Below are 23,582 nucleotides of genomic sequence, written 5' to 3'. Positions count from 1 at the left end.
GCCTGGATGACCGAGTGAGACCCTGTCTAAACCTTGAAAGAATTACACCTTAAGTGATTCTCTTGGTTACCCTACAGTGCCATCACTTTTTGAGGATGAGCATTCACATAGACCTATATGCACTCATACACACAAAGTTCTTGCCAGTTCCAAGACTTGTGCTCTTTCTTGCTAAAGCACTACTCTAAGCTCTTAACTCTCACATGCAATGACCAAACCCCACACTCAACACTGAGTTCCTCAACCCTTTGAGCATTTCTCCTGACATGTAAGTCCTTAATTGTAGAAAATATTAAATGTCCTGCTTTAATTCAAATTTGGAAGGGTATCTGCATAGTGCTCACAGTCACCAGCATGCCAGGGCACCCTGGTTGAGAACCACTGACTGCTGTTTCACCAGAAATTACAGTGATAAATCTCGTTTTGTCAACTTCCCAGTCACAATTCCGTATCTGCCCCTGTACCAGACTTCTTAAAACCCCACATTTTGTGTCAACAGAAATGGCTGGAAACAAAGTCTTGAGCCAACTCTAGGATATCTGAAGTTCAGGTTGTTTAAAAGAATCCCACTAATTAACAAGCTAATCCACCATATATAGTGGAGTGACCCCAGGAAATATTAGACTGGTTTAATTCTATAATATTAAGACTCAACAATCTTGAGTATGAAGAGACAATTCCATTTACACAGGTGCTCGTGAAAAGCTTCCTACCAAGTGATATGTATTTTTTTTATTCCAGAACCCACCCCCCCAAGTGATATTTTGTATGTAAGCCAACTTGGGGACAATGGAGGCAAGATGCTCTTATTTCACTGATGGCAAATGACCATCTTCCAGAGCCAGCAATCCATAGCTATGAAAGACCAAACCTTAATGCCAGTGGTTAAAAAGAAATCTTTATTTTACAAAATTAAAAACATAAATAGTATTTACAAGCATCTTAAATACCAGCTTATAATACTTGACATTTTCTAATCATTTCAAATTGAGTTTCCCATAAGCTTTTAAAATGCAAGACCATTCATTCACTTGAGTGAGTTACCAGTTTTTATTTCCACCAATCCAAAGTGGGTTTTGGTTTTTGAAATTGTCCATACTGTAGTCATTCAAAAAAATACAATATGCTTTTGAAATGACTAGCTTTAAAGAAAAAAGTCCTGAGCTTCCTACCCCAGTTGTGGGATATTACTCCAAAACAACTCAAGAACCCAAATTATCTGACTGCCTGATTAAATGTAACCACTCTAGCTTTTTAAAGACACATTCCTGGTACTCACATTAATCCATCTCCCTCACGTTTCAGGTTTGCTGGAAGGAAAAGTAGAGAAATAATGGAGTAGAGAAGTGGGAGAATCCAGATGACCATCTGAAATCACATTACTGAAAATACAACAGACATGACCCAAAAATCTGATCTTACTAGTTTCCTTCAGGATCAAATCCAGGATATTTTATTGTACAAAAATTTCAAATGATTTCAGATGATGCATATGTGACAGCAAACCTGAATGGCACAATGAAACACAGACTTAAAAGATGCTTCAGTGGTCAACACTCATTCTGGAGTTCTCATGAATGAAGGGTAGACAGATTCAGTAAAATTGTTTGCTTTTCAGTTTCATTATCTGGTCTTCAAATTTCAGCACAGAGCAATTCATTTCCATATAGTAATATGTAAAGAAAGACTACAAAAGTGTGAGGAAAGCAAATGTCCTCGAGAAGGGTCAGAAAAGGAAAGGAAGACTCAGTATCTACAACCCATTACCTAAGAACACCATTTTGTTCCATTTTCCCTGGAAGCCCTCACAGCTCAGCTGAGAATCAGAGTAAGAATCTTCATTATCAGAGATTAGCAACAAATTTAAAAGAAAAAGAATGACAACAGGTAAGAGTTATATACATTTTACTAGTTTGTTTCAGACTTGTCCTGGATATTTAAAAAGGTGTCAAATGAGCCATGGATGCTGGTGGCAGGAGGCAACCAGAGAGGAGAGGCTCGAGTATGAGGAATGGGGAAGACTTATTTACAAATTCAGAGCAAACTCCTCTCTTCTGGGTCTAAAATAAAGACATCTTTTGTCTTCAGTAAAACAAAAGTCTTTCTGCTCAATGCAGATGGTAGGTACAGTGTGCTCAAAAGAAGCATTTTCTCTTGGGGAAGATAAGTACACAGTCAGCACAGTAAGCACCACTCTGGGATCAGGCCCACCCTGCAGAGCCTGGTGCCATCACTGCTGCATGTTGTTGATAATCGCCAGGATGCTCATCTTCTCCTGGGCAGAGTCCACATCCTCATTCTGCTTCTGGGCCACTCCTGTGCCTAAGCCATAGAGCCGCCCACAGTACTTGGCATCATCAATGCTGTCCTCAAAAAACAACTGCAGAATGGGACAGAGAACCATGGTGAGAATTATGCTAGAAGTCATGACAAGTATAAATATTATCCCATCTGGTCGGGCGCAATGGCTCACGTCTGGAATCCGAGCAATTTGTGAGGCTGAGGCGGGCAGATCACTTGGGATCAGGAGGTCGAGACCAGCCTGGCCAACATGGCAAAACCCCATCTCTACTAAAAGTACAAAAATGAGCCGGGCATGGTGGCACACACCTGTAATCCCAGCTACTTGGGAGGCTGAGGCGGAAGAATCACTTGCGCCCAGGAGGCAGAGGGTGCAGTGGGCCAAGGCCGTACCACTGCACTCCAGCCTGGGCAACATAGCGAAGACTCCATCTCAAAAAACAAAAAAACCACTACCACATCACCACCTCCCAGCCTTCCTAAAGCCCTGAAAATATACCAAACTAGAAAAAAAAACTAATAGTATAGAAAGGCTCGACCAGGCACAGTGGCTCACGCCTGTAATCCCAGCACTTTGGGGCGCCAAGGCAGGTGGATTACGAGGTCAGGAGTTCAAGAACAGCCTGGCCAAGATGGTGAAACCCTGTCTCTACTAAAAATACAAAAAATTAGCCAGGCATGGTGGCAGGCACCTGTAATCCCAGCTACTTGAGAGGCTGAGGCAGAGAATTGCTTGAACCTGAGAGGCAGAGGTTGCAGTGAACTGAGATCACACCACTGCACCCCAGCCTGGGTGACAATGCAAGACTCCGTCTCGAAAGAAAAAAAAAAAGAGACAGGGTTTCACTCACTGCAACCTCCGCCTCCCAGGCTCAAATGATTCCCTTGCCTCAGCCTCCCGAGTAGCTGGGATTACAGGTGCATGTCATCACACCTGACTAATTTTTGTACTTTTAATAGAGGCAGGTTTCACCATGTTGGCCAGGCTGGTCTCGAACTCCTGACCTCAAGTGATCCACTTGCCTCGGCCTCCCAAAGTGCTGGGATTACAGGTGTGAGCCACCGCACCCGGCCTAAACCTTTCCTTTTAATGCAGTCTTTTCATGCTCCTTTCTCTATAGGAGAAAGGCTCTCCTATCTGAACATACTTTCCATGTATTCTTCTACTGCCAGTATCTCTGTGCTGCTGCTGTTTAACACAACTGCTCCCTTCTCTTTAACAGGCAGAGCAATGGGCTGGGCTTGGGCTGTGGATTCAGCCGGACTCACTTGACCTTGGCAAAGTCATTTAAACTCCTTTTAAGCCATAGTTCCCTATCTATAAAACAGGATAATAGGGTTATTATGAGCAATGAGATAACGAACAGTAAGCACTTAACGCAAGATCTCTCCACTGTGGCACTACTGGGGTAGGACAATTATTTGGGGGAACTTGTCCAGTGTATCACAGGATGTTTAGCAGCATCCTGACAGGTAGCACACCACCCTCCCCCACCAGACTGTGACAACCAAAGTCATCTACAGATATTAACAAATGTACCCTCCAGGGCAAAATCATCCCCAGTTGAGAATCACTGACCTAGAACATTTACCAACACATGGTAACAGTTGTTTATAATTAAGAGTAACAAAGAGGAAATGTACTCTCCCTCTCTACAATCTTAGCTCTAAAAAGGAGATCCATGTCTACAGATCAATTAATCTGATCCGGTCCTCAAAAGTGTCAACAAAATCAATATTTCAATTTTTCAAAGCAGCGTCTTACTCCTTCTACATCTTTGAATATATTTTAAAACCTGAGTCAGTGAGTAAAGAAACTAAAAGAAGAAATTAAGAGTCTAATTTTTACTAAGGGGTTATAGTAAATTCAATATAGTATTTATTTAATAATAATTAACAGAACTTACCATAATGTCAGTAGGTGGCCTAACAAATATATTTCTATTACAGGAATCAGAAAAAAAGCAAATAACTGAAAGGATTAGAGCTGCCAAGAACACCAAGTTCTGGACTTGGGTGTGCTCAAGAATACTTGGTTACTGGAAAGTGGCTTTCACGTCAGAATGCTGCTTTTGCCTCTCAAACATGTGACATGCAGAATACCATAACAAAAAACAACCACTTTCAAAGTGGCCATCAACTTGCTAAAAAAACAATCTATGTGGCTGGGCGTGGTGGCTCACGCCTGTAATCCCAGCACTTTGGGAGACCAAGCCAGGCGGATCACCTGAGGTCAGGAGTTCGAGACCAGCCTGGCCAGCATAGTGAAACCCCGTGTCTACTAAAAATACAAAAAATTCGGCCAGGCAGAGTGGCTCACACCTGTAATCCCAGCACTTTGGGAGACCAAGGCAGGCAGATCACCTGAGGTCAAGAGTTTGAAACCAGCCTGGCCAACATGGCGAAACCCTGTCTCTACTAAAAATACAAAAATTAGTAGGGCATGGTGGCGGGCACCTATAATCCCAGCTACTCGGGAGGCTGAGGCAGAAGAAAAGCTTGAACCCGGGAGGCGGAAGTTGCAGTGAGCTGAGATCGCACCACTGCACTCCAGCCTGGGTGACAGAGCAAGGCTTCATCTCAAAAAAAATAAATAATAAATAAATAAAAAATAAATGTTCAACAAACCTCAGCCCACATAACAGACCATCCACTACCTCCTTAGCCTTCAGCAAGTTACTGCCGAGAGGCCTGTGATCACATTCAAGGAAGCTTACCTCTTTCATCCTAAAGAAAGCCATTCCTGTCAGCAGTGAGTCTGAGCCTGCCTGGTGCTGCCTTCCAATCCTCTGCAAATCCAACTGATCAGCAACTTCCTGAAGACCTCCCTGGAGATGTATGGAGAACAAAGATAATATTACAAACCCAACATGCCCCTACTGGAGCCAACTAAGTGCAGTTATGAGTTCACCGAATTCTAGCAAGAAGTGGAGACAGGCCATTTATTTAACAGGCCTTAGGAACCTCTTTTTAGCTCTTTTATTCCCTTTTTCCAGACGCTATATTGTGCTACATCCTACATTTTGCTCCTTTCCATGTTGTTAATTTTTCCAGAACTCTGCCTTTAAAATCAGAATTGCAAGGCTGAGGAAATAGTAAATCCCACTCTAATTCTAGACAGCAAAGCTCTATGTCAACAATTTATTAGGGTACCAAGTTCTAAAACTTTCTAGAGTTAAGAACTCCTCTAAGAATCTGTTATACCACAGACCCCATCCCTAACAAACAGCATTTATACCTTTTCATTAGGTTCATGGCCCTCGAGTGAAGAATGCCTGCCTTAAGATGACAGAAGCAGAGGGTTCCCTTCATGGCCAGGTTAAAGATCGTTACCACACAAATATCTGACCAAATCAGCTTTATATTATACCCTGTCTACCACCACACTAGCATCTAGTACTCAAAAATGCATGCTGAACACGTAACAATAAAGCAAAGTCAGCTTTTTTTCTGTCCTTTTTGTTACTGGTATTAAGAAAAACATCATATACCTTAAGATTTTTGCAGCTCTTCATCAGGTATTTCACATCATAAATGGATGGGAAGAAAAGGTTCAGAATATGAAAGAATTCATGTTCCTCTTCTGGCAAACGAGAATCTGTAAGCAACTTTACCATATAGCCAAAATCATAGCCACTACAAGAAGAGAATAAACCACAGAGGTTAAAAAAGCAGTGGTTATCAGGCCCCAGTGTTCAACCATTTTATTTCTCAAAGCTTGTAAATGCTACTTCATGTTAGGAACTTTCACTTTTTCTGAGTAGTTTATCGTACTATAATCTGAATTTTTTTTTTTTTTGAGACAGAGTCTTACTCTGTTGCCCAGGCTGGAGTGCAATGGCACGATCTCGGCTCACTGCAACCTTCACCTCCCAGGTTCAAGCAATTATCCCTGCCTCAGCCTCCCAAGTAGCTGGGATTACAGGCACCCGCCACCATGCCTGGCTAATTTTTGTATTTTTAGTAAAGACAGGGTTTTGCCATGGTGGCCAGGCTGGTCTCGAACTCCTGACCTCAGGTGATCCGCCTTTCTCAGCCTCCCAAAGTGCTGGGATTATAGATGTGAGCCACTGAGCCCGGCCTATAATCTGAACTTTCTAATAACAACCTAACAGACTAATATGGGAGATATAAAAAAGTACCCAAGGGGTTTAATTGTAGATTCGATTCACCAAAAATCCAAAAGTACTGAGAAGTTAAAATAAGGAGAATCTGGCTTTCAAGTACCTAAGAAACTCCGAGACAGCCATTTAAAAGATAACCAAGTACTGTGACCCTCTCCACCCACCATATTCCCACTTGGAATTAAACCCACTGATAGCCACATGATAGAGCCAAATACTGTGTGAAACAAACCAGTATATGAGCCCCAGTGTTTTCTGAAAAACTGAAACATGGGCAACAAGCACCAATTCAACTTCTGGCTGCTGCTGCTGAACAGAACAGTCACTAGGACTGCAAAAATGACTAAGAATTCAATTCCCTGCTCCAGTGTAGCCCAAAGTGAGAGAGAAATACACATTCCCTAGGACTGACCTATGAAATGAAAGCCATTTGACATTGTCACATAGAACCACTCCTGATGTCATAAGCAGCTCTGCAAAGTGCAGTGTGTCAATCCCTTCCTCTTCATGCTTCTGAAACTGTAGTCCTGAGTTAGCAAGGAGATCTATGGAATCCTGGGAGTACATGTCCTCTCTAAAAAACAAGGTGTTTATTTATTAACTGGTGAATAATGAAACAGAAGTAGTGGCCACACTATTACCACCACCTTATAATTATAGTACAAGTATTTTTGAAATGCTTTTCCTAACTTAATAGATCAATTCACTCTTTCCAACATTCAAACAAGCATGCAAAGTAGATCATCATATTTCTGACAGATAGAAAAATGAGATTTTCCTCCATAAACTAAATTTCCTAATTATAATAGGTATACATTTGCTCATTATTTAAAAAAAAAAAAAAAAAACACCACCAGGCACAGTGGTGCACGCCTGTAATCCCAGCACTCTGGAAGGCCAAGGCAGGAAGATCACTTCAGGCCAGGAGTTCCAGACCAGCCTGGGTGACAGAGCAAGACTCTGTCTAAAAAAAAAAAAAAACACACACACACACACACAAACAAAGATTAGCCAGGCATGGTGGTATGTACCTGTAGTCCTAACTACTCCGGAGGCTGAGGTGAGAGGAATGCTTGAGGCCAAGAACTGGAGGGGACTCACACCACTGCACTCTAGTCTAGGTGACAGAGCAAGATCCTGTCTCAAAAATAAAATAAGTAGGCCGGGCATGGTGGCTCACACCTGTAATACCAGCACTTTGGGAGGCTGAGACAGGCAGATCACTTGAGGCCAAGAGTTCAAACCAGCCTGGCCAACATGGTGAAACCCTGTCTCTACCAAAAATACAAAAATTAGGCCAGGTGTGGTGGCTCATGCCTGTAATCCCAGAAATTTGGGAGGCCAAGGTGGGCGGATCACAAGGTCAAGAGATCAAGACCATCCTGGCCAACGTGGTGAAACCCTCTCTCTACTAAAAACACAAAAATTAGCTGGGCGTGGTGGCGCACGCCTGTAATCCCAGCTACTTGGGAGCCTGAGGCAGCAGACTCACTTGAATCTGGGAGGCAGAGGTTGTAGTGAGCCAAGCTTGCGCCACTGCACTCCAGCCTGATGACAGAGCGAGACTCCCTCTCAAAAAAAAAAAAAAAAACACAAAAAAACAAAAATTAGCCAGACGTGGTGGCATGCCCCTGAATCCCAGCTACTCAGGAAGTTGAGGCATGAGAATCACTTGAACCCAGGAGGCAAAGGCTGCAGTGAGCCAAGATGGCACCACTGTACTCCAGCCTAGGAGACAGAACAAGACTCTGTCTCAAAAAAATAAATAAATAAACTTAAAAAAAAAAAAAACCAACAAGGCCGGGTGGGGTGGCTCACGCCTGTAATCCCAGCACTTTGGGAGGCTGAGGTGGGTGGATCACCTGAGGTCAGGAGTTCGAGACCAGCCTGACCAACATAGAGAAACCCCATCTCTACTAAAAATACAAAATTAGCAGGGCGTGGTGGCACATGCCTGTAATCCCAGCTACTCAGGATGCTGAGGTTGGAGAATCGCTTGAACCTGGGAGGCAGAGGTTGCAGTGAGCTGAGAAAGCGCCATCACACTCCAGCCTGGGCAACAGGAGCGAAACTCTATCTCAAAAAAAAAAATAAACCAACAAAAAAATATTGAGGCACAGATGGTGGGCAGCCAGCTAAGATGACCTGACGCGCCTTCCAGCTGATTCAGGCTGCTTGCCTCAGACTCAGAGACACCGCCACCATGGCCAGTCAGTCTAAGGGGATCCAGCAGCTGCTGCAGGCTGAGAAATGTGCCACTGAGAAGGTATCCAAGGCCCATGAGCAAAAGACCCAGAGGCTGAAGTAGATCAAAGGAGCAGCTAAGGATGAAACTTAACAGTACCACCTGCAGAGGGAGGAAGCGGTCCAGGCCAAGGAAGCCACAGCCCTGGAATCCCAGTAGCTGCAGCACTCAAGTGGCGTAGGAAGCCCAGAAGAGGACCAGCCTCCAGACCTACTTCTGGCAGAACAAGGCTTGGATAGCCTCTTGGCCACCGTCTGTGACACTGGCCAGAAATCCATGAAAACTACAGCATAAATGGAAAGGAGTGGGAGAAAGAAGTGCCTGTTCCATGAACTGGCATTTTAGATGCCCTCAGGGAACATAAAGCTTTGGCAAAGCTCAAGTTATATTCTTATGAAGTAAATAGGTCGGGTGCGGTGGCTCACAACTGTATGTAATCCCAGCACTTTGGGAGGCCGGAGTGGGTGGATCACGAGGGTCAGGAGTTAAAGACAAGCCTGGCCAAGATGGTGAAACCCCGTCTTTACTAAAAATACAAAAGTTAGCCAGGCATGGTGGGCACCTGTAATCCCAGCTACTTAGGAGGCTGAGGCAGAGAACTGCTTAAACCTGGGAAGTGGAGGTTGCAGTGAGCCGAGATCGCACCACTGCACTCCAGCCTGGGTGACAAAGCGAGACATTACCTCAAAAAAAAAAAAAAAGAAAAGGCAGTAAATAGGTGGGGCATGGTGGCTCATGCCTGTAATCCCAGCACTTTGGGAGGCCAAGGCGGGTGGATCACAAGGTCAGGAGTTCGAGACCAGCCTGGCCAACATGGTGAAACCCCGTCTCTACTAGAAAAATACAAAAATTATCCAGGCATGGTGGTGGGCGCCTGTAATCCCAGCTACTCGGGAGGCTGAGGCAGGCGAACTGCTTAAACCCGGGAGGCAGACGTTGCAGTGAGCTGAGATTGTGCCACTGCACTCCAGCCTGGGTGACAGAGCAAGACTCCGTTTCAAAAAAAAAGAAAAGAAAAGGAAGTAAATGATTTCTGTATATTACATAGCAGGTCCCTTCACTTCTTGGAGAGTAGCAAATCTAGCTTCTTTGTACAGACTTACAACTTAACTAAAGCTTTTATATTTTAAAAAAGACATTAAAAATTTTTTTTCTCTTTACCTCGTATTTCCTAGAAATGTAATGGGTATGTGTTGTCTGTTCTCCTATGCCTTTTGGCTCAAGCAACACATGTATTATTGTTGACTTTTTCTTTCTTATATCTAGTGAAAGGAAAAAAGTTCTTTGAAGAAAGAAAGAAATTAAGTTTTCTTTTTCCCTAATGCTTCCATGAAGGTCAGGGGCTTTATCTATGAAAAAGTAGCAAATAGTTATTTGTAACCCACGTGAAGCAACAGCCAGCCTTAAAGTAGTCTATTCCTGCTAATGGTTCAAACAATGAATACTAGTGTAATTGTCTGAGCTACTTGTAGTTTCTCTTAATCAAAATTACTAGATGACAGAATTAAATAACTTGTAACATGTTATTACTTGGTATACAGATGATTATCTAAAAGACTCTGTCATGAAAAAAACTGAAAAAATTAATGGTCTTATAATGCTACCCCACAGATCCAACACCTTTGTTTACAGATCTTTCCAGACTATTTTCTCTATCTACACATACACACCTACATCCCTTACATCTCTACATCACAGACCATCTTTACAAATCAATAATCATCCATTGTAACACTGTCATAATATTCCACTCTAAAGATATATCCATTAATTCAACCACAGGAATTATTTATAATACCATGTAATACAAAAGTAAGGAAATAAGCTAAACGACTCCTGTTCCACTAGACTTTCACTTGCTTTTCATATAAACTTGGGTTAGACAATAAGAAAACCACTGCAATCTTGATTTTTTCCACTAAATTAAAACCAATGATGAATCACAAGTTTCTTTTCCACTTAAATAAACATTTTTTTTTGTTTTGCTTATTATAACTAGGCTTCAATCCCAAGTAAACATTATTTTTTTTCTTTTTCTTGAGGCAGAGTCTCATTCTGTCACCCAGGCTGGAGTGCAGTGGCACAATCTCGACTCACTGCAGCCTCCACCTCACAGGTTCAAGTGATCCTCCCACCTCAGCCTCCTGAGTAGCTGGGATTACAGGCACCTGCCAGCATACCCAGCTAATTTTTTTATTTTTAGTAGAGATGGGGTTTCACCACATTGGCCAGGCTGGTCTTGAACTCCTGGCCTCAAGTGATCCAGTGATCCACCCACCTCGGCCTCCCAGAGTGCTGGAATTACAGGCGTGAGCCACCACGCCCGGCCACAAGTAAACATTATTTTAAACCCAAACATACCCAAACCACTCAGTGAAATAACTCATTTTTCTTCCTTGTATTATATTATTTTTATGGTACAAACTACAGGCTTTGACAATAAACTAAAAAATGCAGTTAAAGGAAAGATCCAGATGATCTCCCAAAATTACTTGAACCTCAAGGAAATTTCCAAAACATACGAACAACAACAAAAAAAATTACTCCTTCCAGGAACAATGGCTCCACCTGTAATCCCAACACTCTGGGAGGCCAAAGCGGGCTGATCACTTTCTACAAAAAATTAGCTGGGCATGGTGGCGTGCACCTGTAGTCCCAGCTACTTAGGGGGCTGATGTGGGAGGATCAGCTAAGCCTGGGAGATTGAGGCTGCAGTAAGCCATGTTCACACCACTGCACTCTAGCCTGGGTGACAAAGTGAGACCCTGTATTGACAGGAAAAAAAGATTACTGCTAAATCATGAAACACTCCCGATACCCAGTTAAACAAAGCAGGATACAATAGGAAGTACACTAACATCATTTTATGCAATCAGCAAAATGACAGTCTCCCCGAAATTTTCTTTGAAAATTCCTGGGCATATATCCAAAAGAACTGAAGGCAAGACCTTGAAGAAATATTTGCACACCCATGTTCATAGCAGCAATATTCACAACAGTCAAGAGGTAGAAAAAACCCACGTGTCTATCAACAGATGAATAAACAAAATGTGGTATATACATACCATGGAATTTTCCACTGCCTAGGAGTGGAATTGCTAGGTCATATGGCAACTCTATGTTTAACCTTTTCAGGAACTGCAAAACTATTTTCCAGAATTTCCCCCAAAATTCTATATTCCCAGCAGCAATGTATGAGGGTTCCAATTTTCTCCACACCCTCAACAACACTTATTATGTCTTTTTGACTATAGCCATTCTAGTGGGTGTGAAGTGGTATCCCAATGTGGGTTTAATTTGCATTTCCCTCATGACTAATGATGTTGAGCATCTTTTCATGTGCTTACTGGCCATCTGTACATTATCTTTCAAGAAAAGTCTATCTTTTGCACATTTTTAGTTGGGTTGTTTATCTTTTCATTGTTAAGCTGCTGCAGTTCTTTAAGCAGGACTTCACTTGCTGAGATTCCCTGTTCCGTCCTCTGCTTGACCGCTCTATCCAACACCTACCTGGATTCAGTGAAAACAAAACTTAAAATTAACGCATTTATTTAGAAATCACTTACGTAAGGTTAAATTTGAAATTGAACTGCCAAGTATTGATTCCAGAAGGATACTCTCCCTTCTCATTTGTGAATGTAAGGCCCAGCTGGATAATTTTTAAAAGGTCAACATTGCACCGCAGAAGCTGATATTGGTAATCTATGGAACTACGAAATTCACCAATTGGTCGCACCACAACACCTGGAAATTCTGTGTCCTGGAAAAGGAAAAAGTCTCTCATCACAAGGTTTCACAAAACAGTGGATGCTGAATTGGTAATTCATAAATAAAATTTTACCTCCATTTATAAAAGTTATGTGACAAGCCCCAAACTTGGGCACAAAATTCTTTTTGTGTTTTTTTGAGATAGGGTTGGTCTGTCTCTGTCACCCAGGCTGGAGGGCAGTGGCACAATCACAGCTCACTACAGCCTCAACCTCACAGGTGCAATCAATCCTCCCACCTCAGCCTCCCTAAGTAGCTGGAACTACAGGTGCACACCACCACACCCAGTTAATTATTGTATTTTTTTGTAGAGATGGGGTTTCACCATGTTGCCCAGGCTGGTCTCAAGTGATCCACCTGCCTCGGCCTCCCAAAGTGCACAGATTACAGGCATCAGCCAACACACCCGGCCAAAATCCTATCTTAAAATACTGATCTTGTTGATATCTACTGAAGAAGCACTAAAATCATGAAGCTTTGCACAACAACTTGATCCTAAATAAGCAGAATGTCAATAGAAAGAGTTGAGTAACTACAGGTAGATATGCAGTCAATTAAGAACATTCTAGGTAGAGAACAATATATGAATAAAAATACAAATACAGGGAAGTGAAACAGCCATTCAGAAAAAAATATAAAGAGACAGGCTTAGCTTGAGTGAAAAGACTGGAAGGAGCTCTGAATACCAAGCTAAAGACTTAACTCTGTAATTTCTTTTTTTTTTTGGGGACGGAGTCTCGCTCTGTCCCCCAAGCTGGAGTGCAGCGGCACGATCTCGGCTCACTGCAAGCTCTGCCTCCCGGGTTCACGCCATTCTCTGCCTCAGCCTCCCGAGTAGCTGGGACTACAGGCGCCCACCACCATGCCCGGCTAATTTTTTGTATTTTTAGTAGAGGCAGGGTTTCACCGTGTTAGCCAGGATGGTCTCAATCTCCTGACCTCGTGATCCGCCCGTCTCGGCCTCCCAAAGTGCTGGGATTACAGGCATGAGCCACCACGCCCGGACAGCTCTATAATTTCTAAAGCAGGAGTCACAAACTCCAAGCAGCTAATGTAAAGGAGTAAAGTCAGCTAGGTATGAAAATAGTACAAGTAATAGGGACTGGAGTAAAACAGAGAGCACATGCCCGTCTACAGGAGGCCCTTAATATTACCACAATACTCATCTCTCTCTCCAGCCACTGTCAGGCAGGAGTGGATAACAGATATTGCCAGATCTTCCTATTTTTTTTTTTTTTCAGAGATGCCAGAAATCTGGAATTCAAGTGAGTTCTATTGACTTTTAAATGCTGGCAATAAATTTTTAAAATTCTTAACAAACATCGTATAGTCAAATTCACCATATCTGTGGAACAGCTGGGCCCTAGGGGATGATGTAACTTCTGCTTTAAAGACTTTCAAACAGAATAATGTTATAAAAAATCTAAGATACTAGAGGTTACATCCTTCTCAGAGACACTGGCTACCTTGATATTTCATGAAGCAACACAACCTTCCATCCGGTTTAATTTACAATGGCTTTAGTGGAACATACCCATTCTTTTCAAAATCTCAAATTAAACATTCCCTAAACCCATCCATATAAGAAGTTGAGTCAAGCTGGGCATAGTGGTATGAGCCTGCAGTCTCAGCAACCTGGAAAGGTGAGGTGGGAGGACTGCTTGAGCCCGGGAGTTCAAGGCTGCAGTGAGCTATGATTGCATCTGTGAATAGCCACCGCACTCCAGCCTGGGCAACAGAGCAAGACCCCATCTTTAAAAGTGACAAAGAAGGTGAGTCAGAGTAGAGCTCCTTACCATGGCAATATAACTGTAACTGAGCACGATTTCTCGGATCTTCCTCATCTCTTCTTCTAGATTACTGGCCCACACTTCACAGATAACCTGGCTATTCTCCACAAGTGCTGCAGGCATCCTGAAGAAACCTGAGAAGTCGTCTTCAGCTAACTAGTTTTACAGTGCAAGCCAGACAATGTTTGGTCTGATCTAGATTGTAAAACATTTTAAAATCATGTAAGTTTACACACACATAAGATGTCAACAAAACAAAGACATCAAAATAATATTTTACAATCACTTCATTAGTTTAAAACATTGATTATATTTATTCTCCATTTTATATGATGGAGAAACTTTGTCAACACACACACACACACGCACACACGCACACACACACAGTTCTTTCTTGAAGAAACTGAAGTTATTGAAACTTCTGCCCAGCAGTCCTCTGCCACAGAAGTGAAACCACTACCCTAGTTTTTCAGCTCTCTGTAGACTAGACCAAAATAATCCCGTTACCACAAATATGCCCTTATCCATGACTTTCACATCACTTTGCACAGAGACCAAATCATGGAAACAGTCCTACAGGAATCATCTTAGCCATTTTCAATGTACCTGAGATCTCTGGAAACCTGAAAGAATGTGGGCCTAAACTCTCACACTCAAGCCTTTGTACCCATATGATGAATACTGGCACGGGATTCTTCCCCCATCCCACAAAAGGAAATTATTTTTCTCTACAATCCCAAAGTCAAATACAACTAGAGGTAATAAACAATACCAGTGCCTCTTTAGACATACCAGTGCCTCTTTAGATTTGTGCAAACAGAGCATGAAGTGAGGGATTTAAGTGCTAAAAAACAATCCCACTTGCTAATCTGAACCCTAAAAACCACAATGCAAATCAGAATTTTAGTTAGTATTTACTTTTTTTTTTTGAGATGGAGTCTTGCTCTGTCGCCCAGGCTAGAGTGCAGTGGTGCACTCTTGGCTCACTGCAACCTTTGCCTCCTGGGTGCAAGCGATTCTCCTGCCTCAGCCACCCAAGTAGCTGGGACTATAGGTGCACGCCACCACGCCCAGCTATTTTTTGTATTTTAGTAGAGATGGGGTTTCACCATATTGGTCAGGCTAGTCTTGAACCCCTGACCTTGTGATCCACCGGCCAGTATTTACTTTTAAACACATAAATTAAAAAGAAACTATGCAGCAATTCAACAGTAGGACTAAAGATGGCTGGTGTAAATCATTCAACCAGAAACAGAATGATTCATGGTGTATTTTCCAGGAGAAAAATCAGGGAGGGGAAAGTATTCTGTGAGAAAAAAATTCAACATGATTGGGTCTCTGACTAATGCTGTTATTATTATGGCAAACAACGTACAAGGCCTGGTTATAAAAATACAAAAAAGCCGGGCATGGTGGCTCACGCCTATAATCTCAGCACTTTGGAAGGCCAAGGCGGGCGGATCACAAGGTCAGGAGATAGAGACCATCCTGGCTAACACGGTGAAACTCCGTCTCTACTAAAAATACAAAACGTTGGCTGGCTGTGGTGGCATGCGCCTGCAGTCCCAGCTACTCGGGAGGCTGAGGCAGCAGAATCGCTTGAACCCAGGAGGCAGAGGTTGCAGTGAGCCAAGATTGCGCCACCGCACTCCAGCCTGGGCGACAGAGCGAGACTCCGTCTCAAAAACAAACAAACAAGCAAACAAACAAAAAAGAGCTTATCATAAAGGCACTTACTTCTAAGGCAAGCCCACTGCATGGATCCACAACACAATAGTGGGCTCTAATGTATATATTTAAAGAAAATTTCCTAGAAACAGTAAAACGAATGTAAGTGGTTCCCAAGGGACAGAGCAAGGAAAATCTTTGCTTCCTATTTTCAAGATTGGCAGATGCAACAATGAGAATCTGGAGCAAAACAAAACTGGCATCATTTCTCTAAGAAACTTCTGAGAAATCAAACTGTTGGTTTGCCAGCAAACCTTGAAGATTCCATTTATTCAAGGTATCCTATACTTCCACAGATTTTTCTCTGTAATTACAGTAATTAAACTTAAGTAGACTATGTGGTATCTCCCCCAAAAAACATAGTAGAAACTTCTTAAAGCCAGAATAAATTTCTTCTGTTGTTTTTGTTCTATTACAGGCTTGCAAAAGAACAATAAAGATCAGGAAAAGAGAGAAGTTCAGAATGAATGTGGAGTAAATTACACTATCTGACCATAATTCAGAAAATGTTTCGACTCAGAATTTTAGATTCCTAAACTTGCTTAAGATTTCTCCCCTGCAAAAGGCCTTAAAACCATTTTCTATACCCATATAATGTTAAATCGGTGGTACTTCCTTATTTCCCTAACTGAAATAATACCCTTCATTTTTGGTGTCATTTCAAACATAACCATAACTACTTTGGAGGAAGTGGGTGTATCACTCCTGAGTTTTTGTGAGATGTTTCCGTAAAAGCAAAAGCAACAACAACAACAAAAAACCCCACACAACCAAAAGATGCCTTTAACTTCCATTTAAAAGAGAATTGGTTTTTAAAAAGCTAACCACTGTTATACATATCTGGCATATATATGGGGACTGCCAAAGCCAGACAGTTGGCAAAAATATGTAAGCCATTTTTGCTCCAAAGTTAGCTAGGATCTGTGGGGAAGTAAACAATAGCTTGGAAGCCCCTGAATGTAGTGCCACTCAAAAATTAAAGAGGAATCGCACTATGCACATTTAATTTAGCAAGTCAAATTACTGCATATGCTGACCAAAAAATAAAATAAAATAGCAACTTAAATACCAGCAGGATAAGGGCAGTGGCTCACACCTGTAATCCCAGCACTTTTGAGAGGCTGAGGCTGCAGAATCACTTGAGCCCGGAGTTCGAGACCAGCCTGGGCAACAAAGTGAGACCCCCCGTCTCTACAAAAAGTACAAAAACTTAGCCAGGCATGGTAGTGTGTGCCTGCAGTCCCAGCTACTCAGGAGACTGAGCTGGGAGGATCACTTGAGCCCCAGGAAGTCAAGGCTGCAGCAGTGAGCTGTGATTACGCCACTGCATTCCAGCCTCAGCGACTGAGCAAGAGCACGTCTCAAAAAAATCATCATCATCATCATCATACCAGCAATTCTGCCTGCCACTTTCCACTTTGTAAGCACATGCTCCAAAATGAGCCTAAGATAGGGGTTTGTCTTCCTCCTTTTAAGCCTCCTCAGGGCAAGCATCTCACAGCGCATCACAACTCTATGGCTTTCAAATATGCTTATTTGCACAACACAGCCCCTAAAGGTAATCTAATTACTTATCTGGGTTACAACCAAAGCAACAGTAACAAGTTTCAAAACTGAAGGAAAAACCGTCCAGGATGTAGTCAGAAACAGGATGCTAATCTCAAGCGTTGCACCTTCCTAGGAATTTTTAAGGATTAATTTTTATTACATACAATGTTTGCCTCACGGGCTGACTTAAAAACTTGACTCCCACATGAGCTACACAGAAAACTGTGCAAGAAGGAAAGGTTTTCACAAACACACTCACACCTATGAATTACTGAAGTCCCTGCTCTGTGTTGACCTGCAGTGCAGTACGTTCAGATCGCTCCCGTTCATCTACGGTGTAAACTTCTCCAAAACATAGCTCCTTATTTACACAGGAAAGCTCTGAAGGGCAACTAATGATAAAGCCACAGGAAAGTTTTCTCTGCAAGCAATCAAGGCCTTGCTCGGGAAAAGAAACGTTGAGTCTGATTTTGTTCGTTTAAGCCCAAGTGTACAAGGAAACAATAGACATCACTTCCTTATTCTAGAGGACTGAACAAAGGCTTTGCCGTGCATAGATATGATAGAAAAGGAAGTGGCACGTTTGAAGAAATAAATAGCAGCAGCGTTTAAGAGGATCCTCTGACCCTCCCTTACCTCCAAACAGTGTCTCAAGGCACTGCCCTGGATTGAACCGCAGTTCAAACTTCTTAAAACCACCCGAATGGCCCAGGCCCAGTTGGCTCCTCCATTCGTAAAGCCATAGAACACCAAGAAAAAGTTATGGGGCCGCAAGAACTAAGGAAGAGGCGGCGATTTAGAAGGGGGAGGCCCGCAAGATTCCAAATTCAGGTCCTCCTCCCCACTACTCCGTCTCCCATCATCATTCTCTTCTCGTTTATCATCATCCTTCCACTTCAAATCACACTCAGTCCTCCTCCTTCTGACACGCCATTCTTCTTCTGTTTTTGTTTGTTTGGTAAAGCAAAGTTAAAATTACGGGCCTTAGGACTAAGATAACTAAGTTCAAAGCCAGGCCAGGCCACGTAGTAGTCGTGTGTCCTTGCATAAGCCACTTAATCTATTTCGTGCCTCGGTTTTCCTATCTTGTAAAATGGGTTTGATAACAGTACGCACCTCGGAGGATTGGAGTAGAAGTTAAAATGAAGCATATGAGATGCTTTGTAAAGTCCCCGCACATATTACTCGAATATTATCGTGTGACGGTGGCCATTATTATTACTACTCTTTGCTGGGGTTCCTCTCCTCCTCACACACCCTGCCCCTTACACACGCCCCCACTCCCCTTCCCCCTACAGACCCCCAATGGTCTCTCACACTCTTTCATCTTACGCTCCTCTTTCCGGTAAGCGCAGGCCCGCTTACCGGGACCGACAGGGCCCGCGAAGCGCTGGCTGGCTGGCTGACGAGCTGGCGGGCTGGCGGGCTGACTCCCCGACGGCGGCGACGGCAGCCCCTGGCCCGGAGCTCTTTTCCCTCTACCCCGGATCTGCTCCTAGAACCGAACGAGCCAGTGAGGTGAGCGCCCCCGTGCCCAGAGCGGTCTTACGTGCCTCCCACCAAACAACCGGACGGCACCACTCTACCCACCCGATCCGCCCGACTCGCCTGCTCTCTAGTCACTCCAGACGCGCGCGCGCGCCTGGTCCCGCCCGCTCCTCCCCCTTTGCGCGCCCCTGCGACTCCGTGCGTGTTCGCTCTGCCTGTGAGGTCGCGGGAAGCAGCGCGCAGGCGCAGAAGTAACAGGGCACCGCCGAATAGGTGGGGAGTGGAGGCCTGGAAGCACGCTTGCGGAAGACGGCCCGCCTGCGGCCCTCTTCGCGTGATTAGTTGCGCTCGCTCAATTTAATCATGATTCTTACTCCTCCATTTTGGTCCTCTTTCCGAGCGAACAAGGAAGGGGCGTGGTCTAGAACTAGCGCCCCCCCACCCCCCCGCCGTGGGCGCGGCCTGGAAAAATCCAAAGGCCGAGGAAAGGGCGTGGCCCTTCGAACAAACCCCTCGAATTACCACGCCCCCTCCTCCTGGCTTTGAAGGACCGTTAAAATCGTTGGCACGAAGGGATTTGTGAAGAGGCTGACGGAGAAAGAGGTTGTCGCGACTTTCTGTTCTAACATGGCCCCGTAGATGTCTCACTTAACAAAGCATCTATCTTACGGTTCCTTTCTGGCAAACAATTGTTGGGGGTGGGGCGGCTCCCCAAAGCCGAATGTGGGTGACGTCCGCCAAGGCCCGCCTACCTCCCGGCCTCACCGAGCAGAGCGAGGAACATTGCCATAGCAACTGGCCCGCCAGGGTCTGCTCGAGTTACAAAGAGGACGGCGCCTCCCGTGGGCACGGCGCCTGGCCAGCGCAGGCGTCGCCGGGCTCTTCAGAGCTCCAAAATCTTTGCGGACGCGCAGGGAGCTCGCCAGATTTTAGTGTCGAGACCCACGGGCTCAGGCCTCGCCCAGGAGCTTCTGAGGCCCCTCTGCCAGCCCCTTGGTTCCCTCTTAATCCTGCTTGAAGAGAGGGCTCTTGACCGACGCCGGCCCTGGGCAGCGTGTGGCCAGCTGGGGCGCGCCTCCGCCTCGTGTTCTCCGCGGTGGGAGAGCAGACAAAGCGCCGGCTTCCTGCACACAGTGTCGGCGGCGGGCCGCCCTCAACCACTCCCGCCAGCGCTCCACCCCTGTTCCCGAGAGGACGTGGGGGCTGCCCCAAGCACGGTTCTAGTTCTTGTCCCAGATGCTTGTACTTGAGAGGCTGTTGATAAGAAAACGGCAAATGTACCCCTAGTGACGAGGAGAGGGGCTTCTACTATTCACTTTGCACTTTTAAACATTTCCCCCTAAGGGGATTCTCCAAAATCCTCCAATTCCTAGGCTGGATGCCGAGCTGGCCTTGAGCGGCAATTTCAAACGGGATTCCCAAAAGCTATTCTCCAGGGAGGTGAACTAGCTCCAGCCTCCAGGATAAGAGCATCAAATGCACTTTCTGAACTCCAGTCCTCCTCTTCTCCCCCCCCAAATGAGTGTCTAGCTCCTTATCTGCAAAATTAGGTTACGAATGGCTGTCCTGAGCTCGTGAAGATTAAATAGTTAATAATTGGAAAAACACCCCGCACCGAGGAAGATATAAAAGAGCGTTCAATAAATGGCATGTCTCACTTTGCTCTCCCTAAAACAGTCGATTTGGGGCCGGGATTGGTGGCTCACTGAGCCTGTAATCCCAGCACTTGGGGAGGCCAAGGCAGGCGGATCACCTGAGGTCAGGAGTTCAACACCAGCCTGGCCAACATGGCAAAACCCTGTCTCTACTAAATAATACAAAAATTAGCTGGGCGTGGTGGAGGGCACCTGTAATCCCAGCTACTCCGGAGGCTGAGGCAGGGAGAATTGCTTGAATCCAGGAGGCGGAGGTTACAGTGAGCCTAGATCGTGCCACTGCACTCCAGCCTGGGCGACACAGCAAGACTCCCTCTCAAAAAATAAAAAAATAAATAAACAGTGATTCCGTTGAGGGATACACTGATAAAGAAGGCAGGCAAGTGCCCCATCCACCAGTCAGTTCTATGGGTTTTTTTTTTTTTTTTTTTTTTTTTTTGAGACAGAGTCTTGCTCTGTCGCCCAGGCTGGAGTGCAGTGGCGCAATCTTGGCTCACTGCAAGCTCCGCCTCCCGGGTTCATGCCATTCTCCTGCCTCAGCCTCCCGAGTAGCTGGGACTACAGGTGCCCGCCACCATGCCCGGCTAATTTTTTTCTCTTTTTTTAGTAGAGACGGGGTTTCACCGTGTTAGCCAGGATAGTCTCGATCTCCTGACCTCGTGGTCCGCCTGCCTCGGCCTCCTAAAGTGCTGGGATTACAGGCGTGAACCACCGCGCCCGGCCAGTTCTGTGGGTTTCTAACGTGCTTTCTTCCACTTGTAATTTAGAGTCAGAAGAGGCTAGCGCTGACAGGCAGGCAGTAGTCACATGAAAAGCGGCCTCCCCAATCCTTTCTTGGAATTTTGTTTTTTCCTGTGGCACTGGGCCTGGTGTGCGCTAAAACAAACAGGAAACACCATGTCCAGCCCCACTACCACCCCTCACCCAGAACTGGGTGTTCGTTTCTCAAATTATTGAAAATAGATATAAAGCAAACAGATGGATTTTATTTTAGGAGAAGTTAGAGTGTTACTCTTTTTTTTTTGAGACAGAGTCTCGCTCTGTCGCCCAGGCTGGAGTGCAGTGGCGCAATCTTGGCTCACTGCAAGCTCCGGCTCCCGAGTTCACGCCTTTCTCCTGCCTCAGCCTCCCTAGTACCTGGGACTACAGGCGCCCGCCATCACGCCCGGCTAATTTTTTGTATTTTCTTTTAGTAGAGAAAGGGTTTCAATGTGTTGGCCAGGATGTTCTCGATCTCCTGACCTCGTCATCCTCCCGCCTTGGCCTCCCAAAGTGCTGGGATTACAGGCCTGAGCCACCGCACCCAGCCTAGAGTGTTAACGTTTTGAACATTGGATATGATGCTGTACTCATGGATATCGCAAAATTAGAATAATTTTCCAGAAGTCACTGCTTCCCAGTCGGAAGGAAGCCCCTAATGAATGAGAGGGTAGTTGGAAAAGAATATATTCAGTTATATCATTTCATATTTGAGAAGAAAACTCTATTGCTTTTTGAGATGAGGGTCTTGCCACGTTATCCAGGCTGGTCTTGAATCCCTGGGCACCCAGCCTCAAGTAATCCTCCTCACTCAGCCTCCTGAGTGCCTGGGATTACAGGTGCATGCCGCTGCTCCTGGCCCCTGTTGTTTTTGAGCTGCAAACGATAGAAAGTCAGGTTCGAACAAATCTCATTTGGGAGGGTATACGTTTTTGTTTTTTTTTGTTGTTGTTGTTGTTGTTTTTCATTTTTTTTGAGACGGAGTATCGCTCTTGTTGCCCAGGCTGGAGTGCAATAGCGCGATCTCGGCTCACCGCAACCTCTGCCTCCTGGGTTCAAGCGATTCTCCTGCCTCAGCCTCCGAGTAGCTGGGATTACCGGCATGCACCACCACACCCGGCTGATTTTGTATTTTTAATAGAGACAGTTTCTCCATGTTGGTCAGGCTGGTCTCGAACTGCTGACCTCAGGTGATCTGCCCGCCTTGGCCTCCCAAAGTGCTGGGATTACAGGCCTGAGCCACCACGCCCAGCAGGAGAGTATAAGTTTAAGAAAATTGAGAAGGCCAGGCGCGGTGGCTCACGCCTGTAATCCCAGCACTTTGGGAGGCCAAGGCGGGCAGATCACGAGGTCAGAAGATCGAGACCATGCTGGCCAACATGGTGAAACCCCTGCTCTACTAAAAATTCAAAAAAATTAGCTGGGTGTGGTGGCACACACCTGTAATCCCAGCTACTCGGGAGGCTGAGGCAGGAGAATTGCTTGAACCCGGGAGGTAGAGGTTGCAGTAAGCCAAGATCACGCCACCGCGCTCCAACCTGGTGACAGAGAGAGACTCCATCTCAAAAAAATTAATAAATAAACAAAATTGAGAAACACTCGTTATAAAATGAATGGGACCCCTTAAGAACCACACAGCTGGCCAGGCGTGGTGGCTCACGCCTGTAATCCCAGCACTTTGGGAGGCCGAGGAAGGTGGATCACCTGAGGTCAGGAGTTCAAAACCACCCTGGCCAACATGGTGAAACCCCGTCTTTACTAAAAATACAAAAATTAGCCGGGCATGATGGCAGGTGCCTGTAATCCTAGCTACTAAGGAGGCTGAGGCAAGACAGTCGCTTGAACCTGGGAGGTGGAGTTTGCAATGGACCAAGATCATGCCATTGCACTCCAGCCTGGGCAACAGAGCCAGACTCCATTTCAAACAAAAAAAAAGAAAAAAAGATAGGATGGAGAGAAAACCCAGGAAGGCTGGAGAGCTTCTCACTAAGGAGATGCTCTTCTCTATAAGGCTTGCTCAGCAATCAACTATTTACTGAAGACCAGTGTTATTAGTGCCAGAGTTATTACTGCCATGGAAATACATAAAGACCCTATATGAAATGATTGTAGGAAAAAAAGTACCTGCTACTCCAGGGAGTGTTGACCACTTAAACTAAAAAAGTTCAAGAAGAAA

The 23,582-nt window shown here is 44.8% G+C and overlaps 2 protein-coding genes across 37 annotated transcripts in view; one reads left to right on the top strand and one right to left on the bottom strand.

Annotated features, from left to right (window-relative positions):
* Positions 1 to 876: 876 nt before the first annotated feature.
* On the bottom strand, positions 877 to 20,218 carry CNOT8 (CCR4-NOT transcription complex subunit 8). Of its 36 annotated transcripts, none has more exons than XM_063810128.1 (8): positions 19,758 to 20,218; positions 18,870 to 18,999; positions 14,235 to 14,423; positions 12,237 to 12,430; positions 6,838 to 6,999; positions 5,793 to 5,937; positions 5,019 to 5,129; positions 877 to 2,380 (listed from the first exon to the last, which is right to left on the bottom strand). In XM_063810128.1, exons 3-8 carry the CDS (start codon positions 14,349 to 14,351, stop codon positions 2,231 to 2,233), a joined length of 879 nt encoding a protein of 292 aa, XP_063666198.1. In that variant the 5' UTR covers positions 14,352 to 14,423; positions 18,870 to 18,999; positions 19,758 to 20,218; the 3' UTR covers positions 877 to 2,230.
* Positions 19,513 to 23,582, top strand: part of FAXDC2 (fatty acid hydroxylase domain containing 2) — a 40,035-nt gene continuing 35,965 nt past the window's right edge. Inside the window, exon 1 of the transcript XR_010157389.1 lies at positions 19,513 to 19,595. The gene's annotated coding sequence lies outside the window, so the exon portion shown is untranslated. The remainder of the gene's footprint in view (positions 19,596 to 23,582) is intronic.

This window comes from Pan troglodytes, chromosome 4 (assembly GCF_028858775.2).
Source record: "Pan troglodytes isolate AG18354 chromosome 4, NHGRI_mPanTro3-v2.0_pri, whole genome shotgun sequence".
In the NCBI taxonomy this organism is placed as follows: Eukaryota; Metazoa; Chordata; class Mammalia; order Primates; family Hominidae; genus Pan; species Pan troglodytes.
The sequence above is the reverse complement of the archived record's forward strand: the minus strand, read 5'-3'. Positions and strand labels throughout refer to the sequence as shown.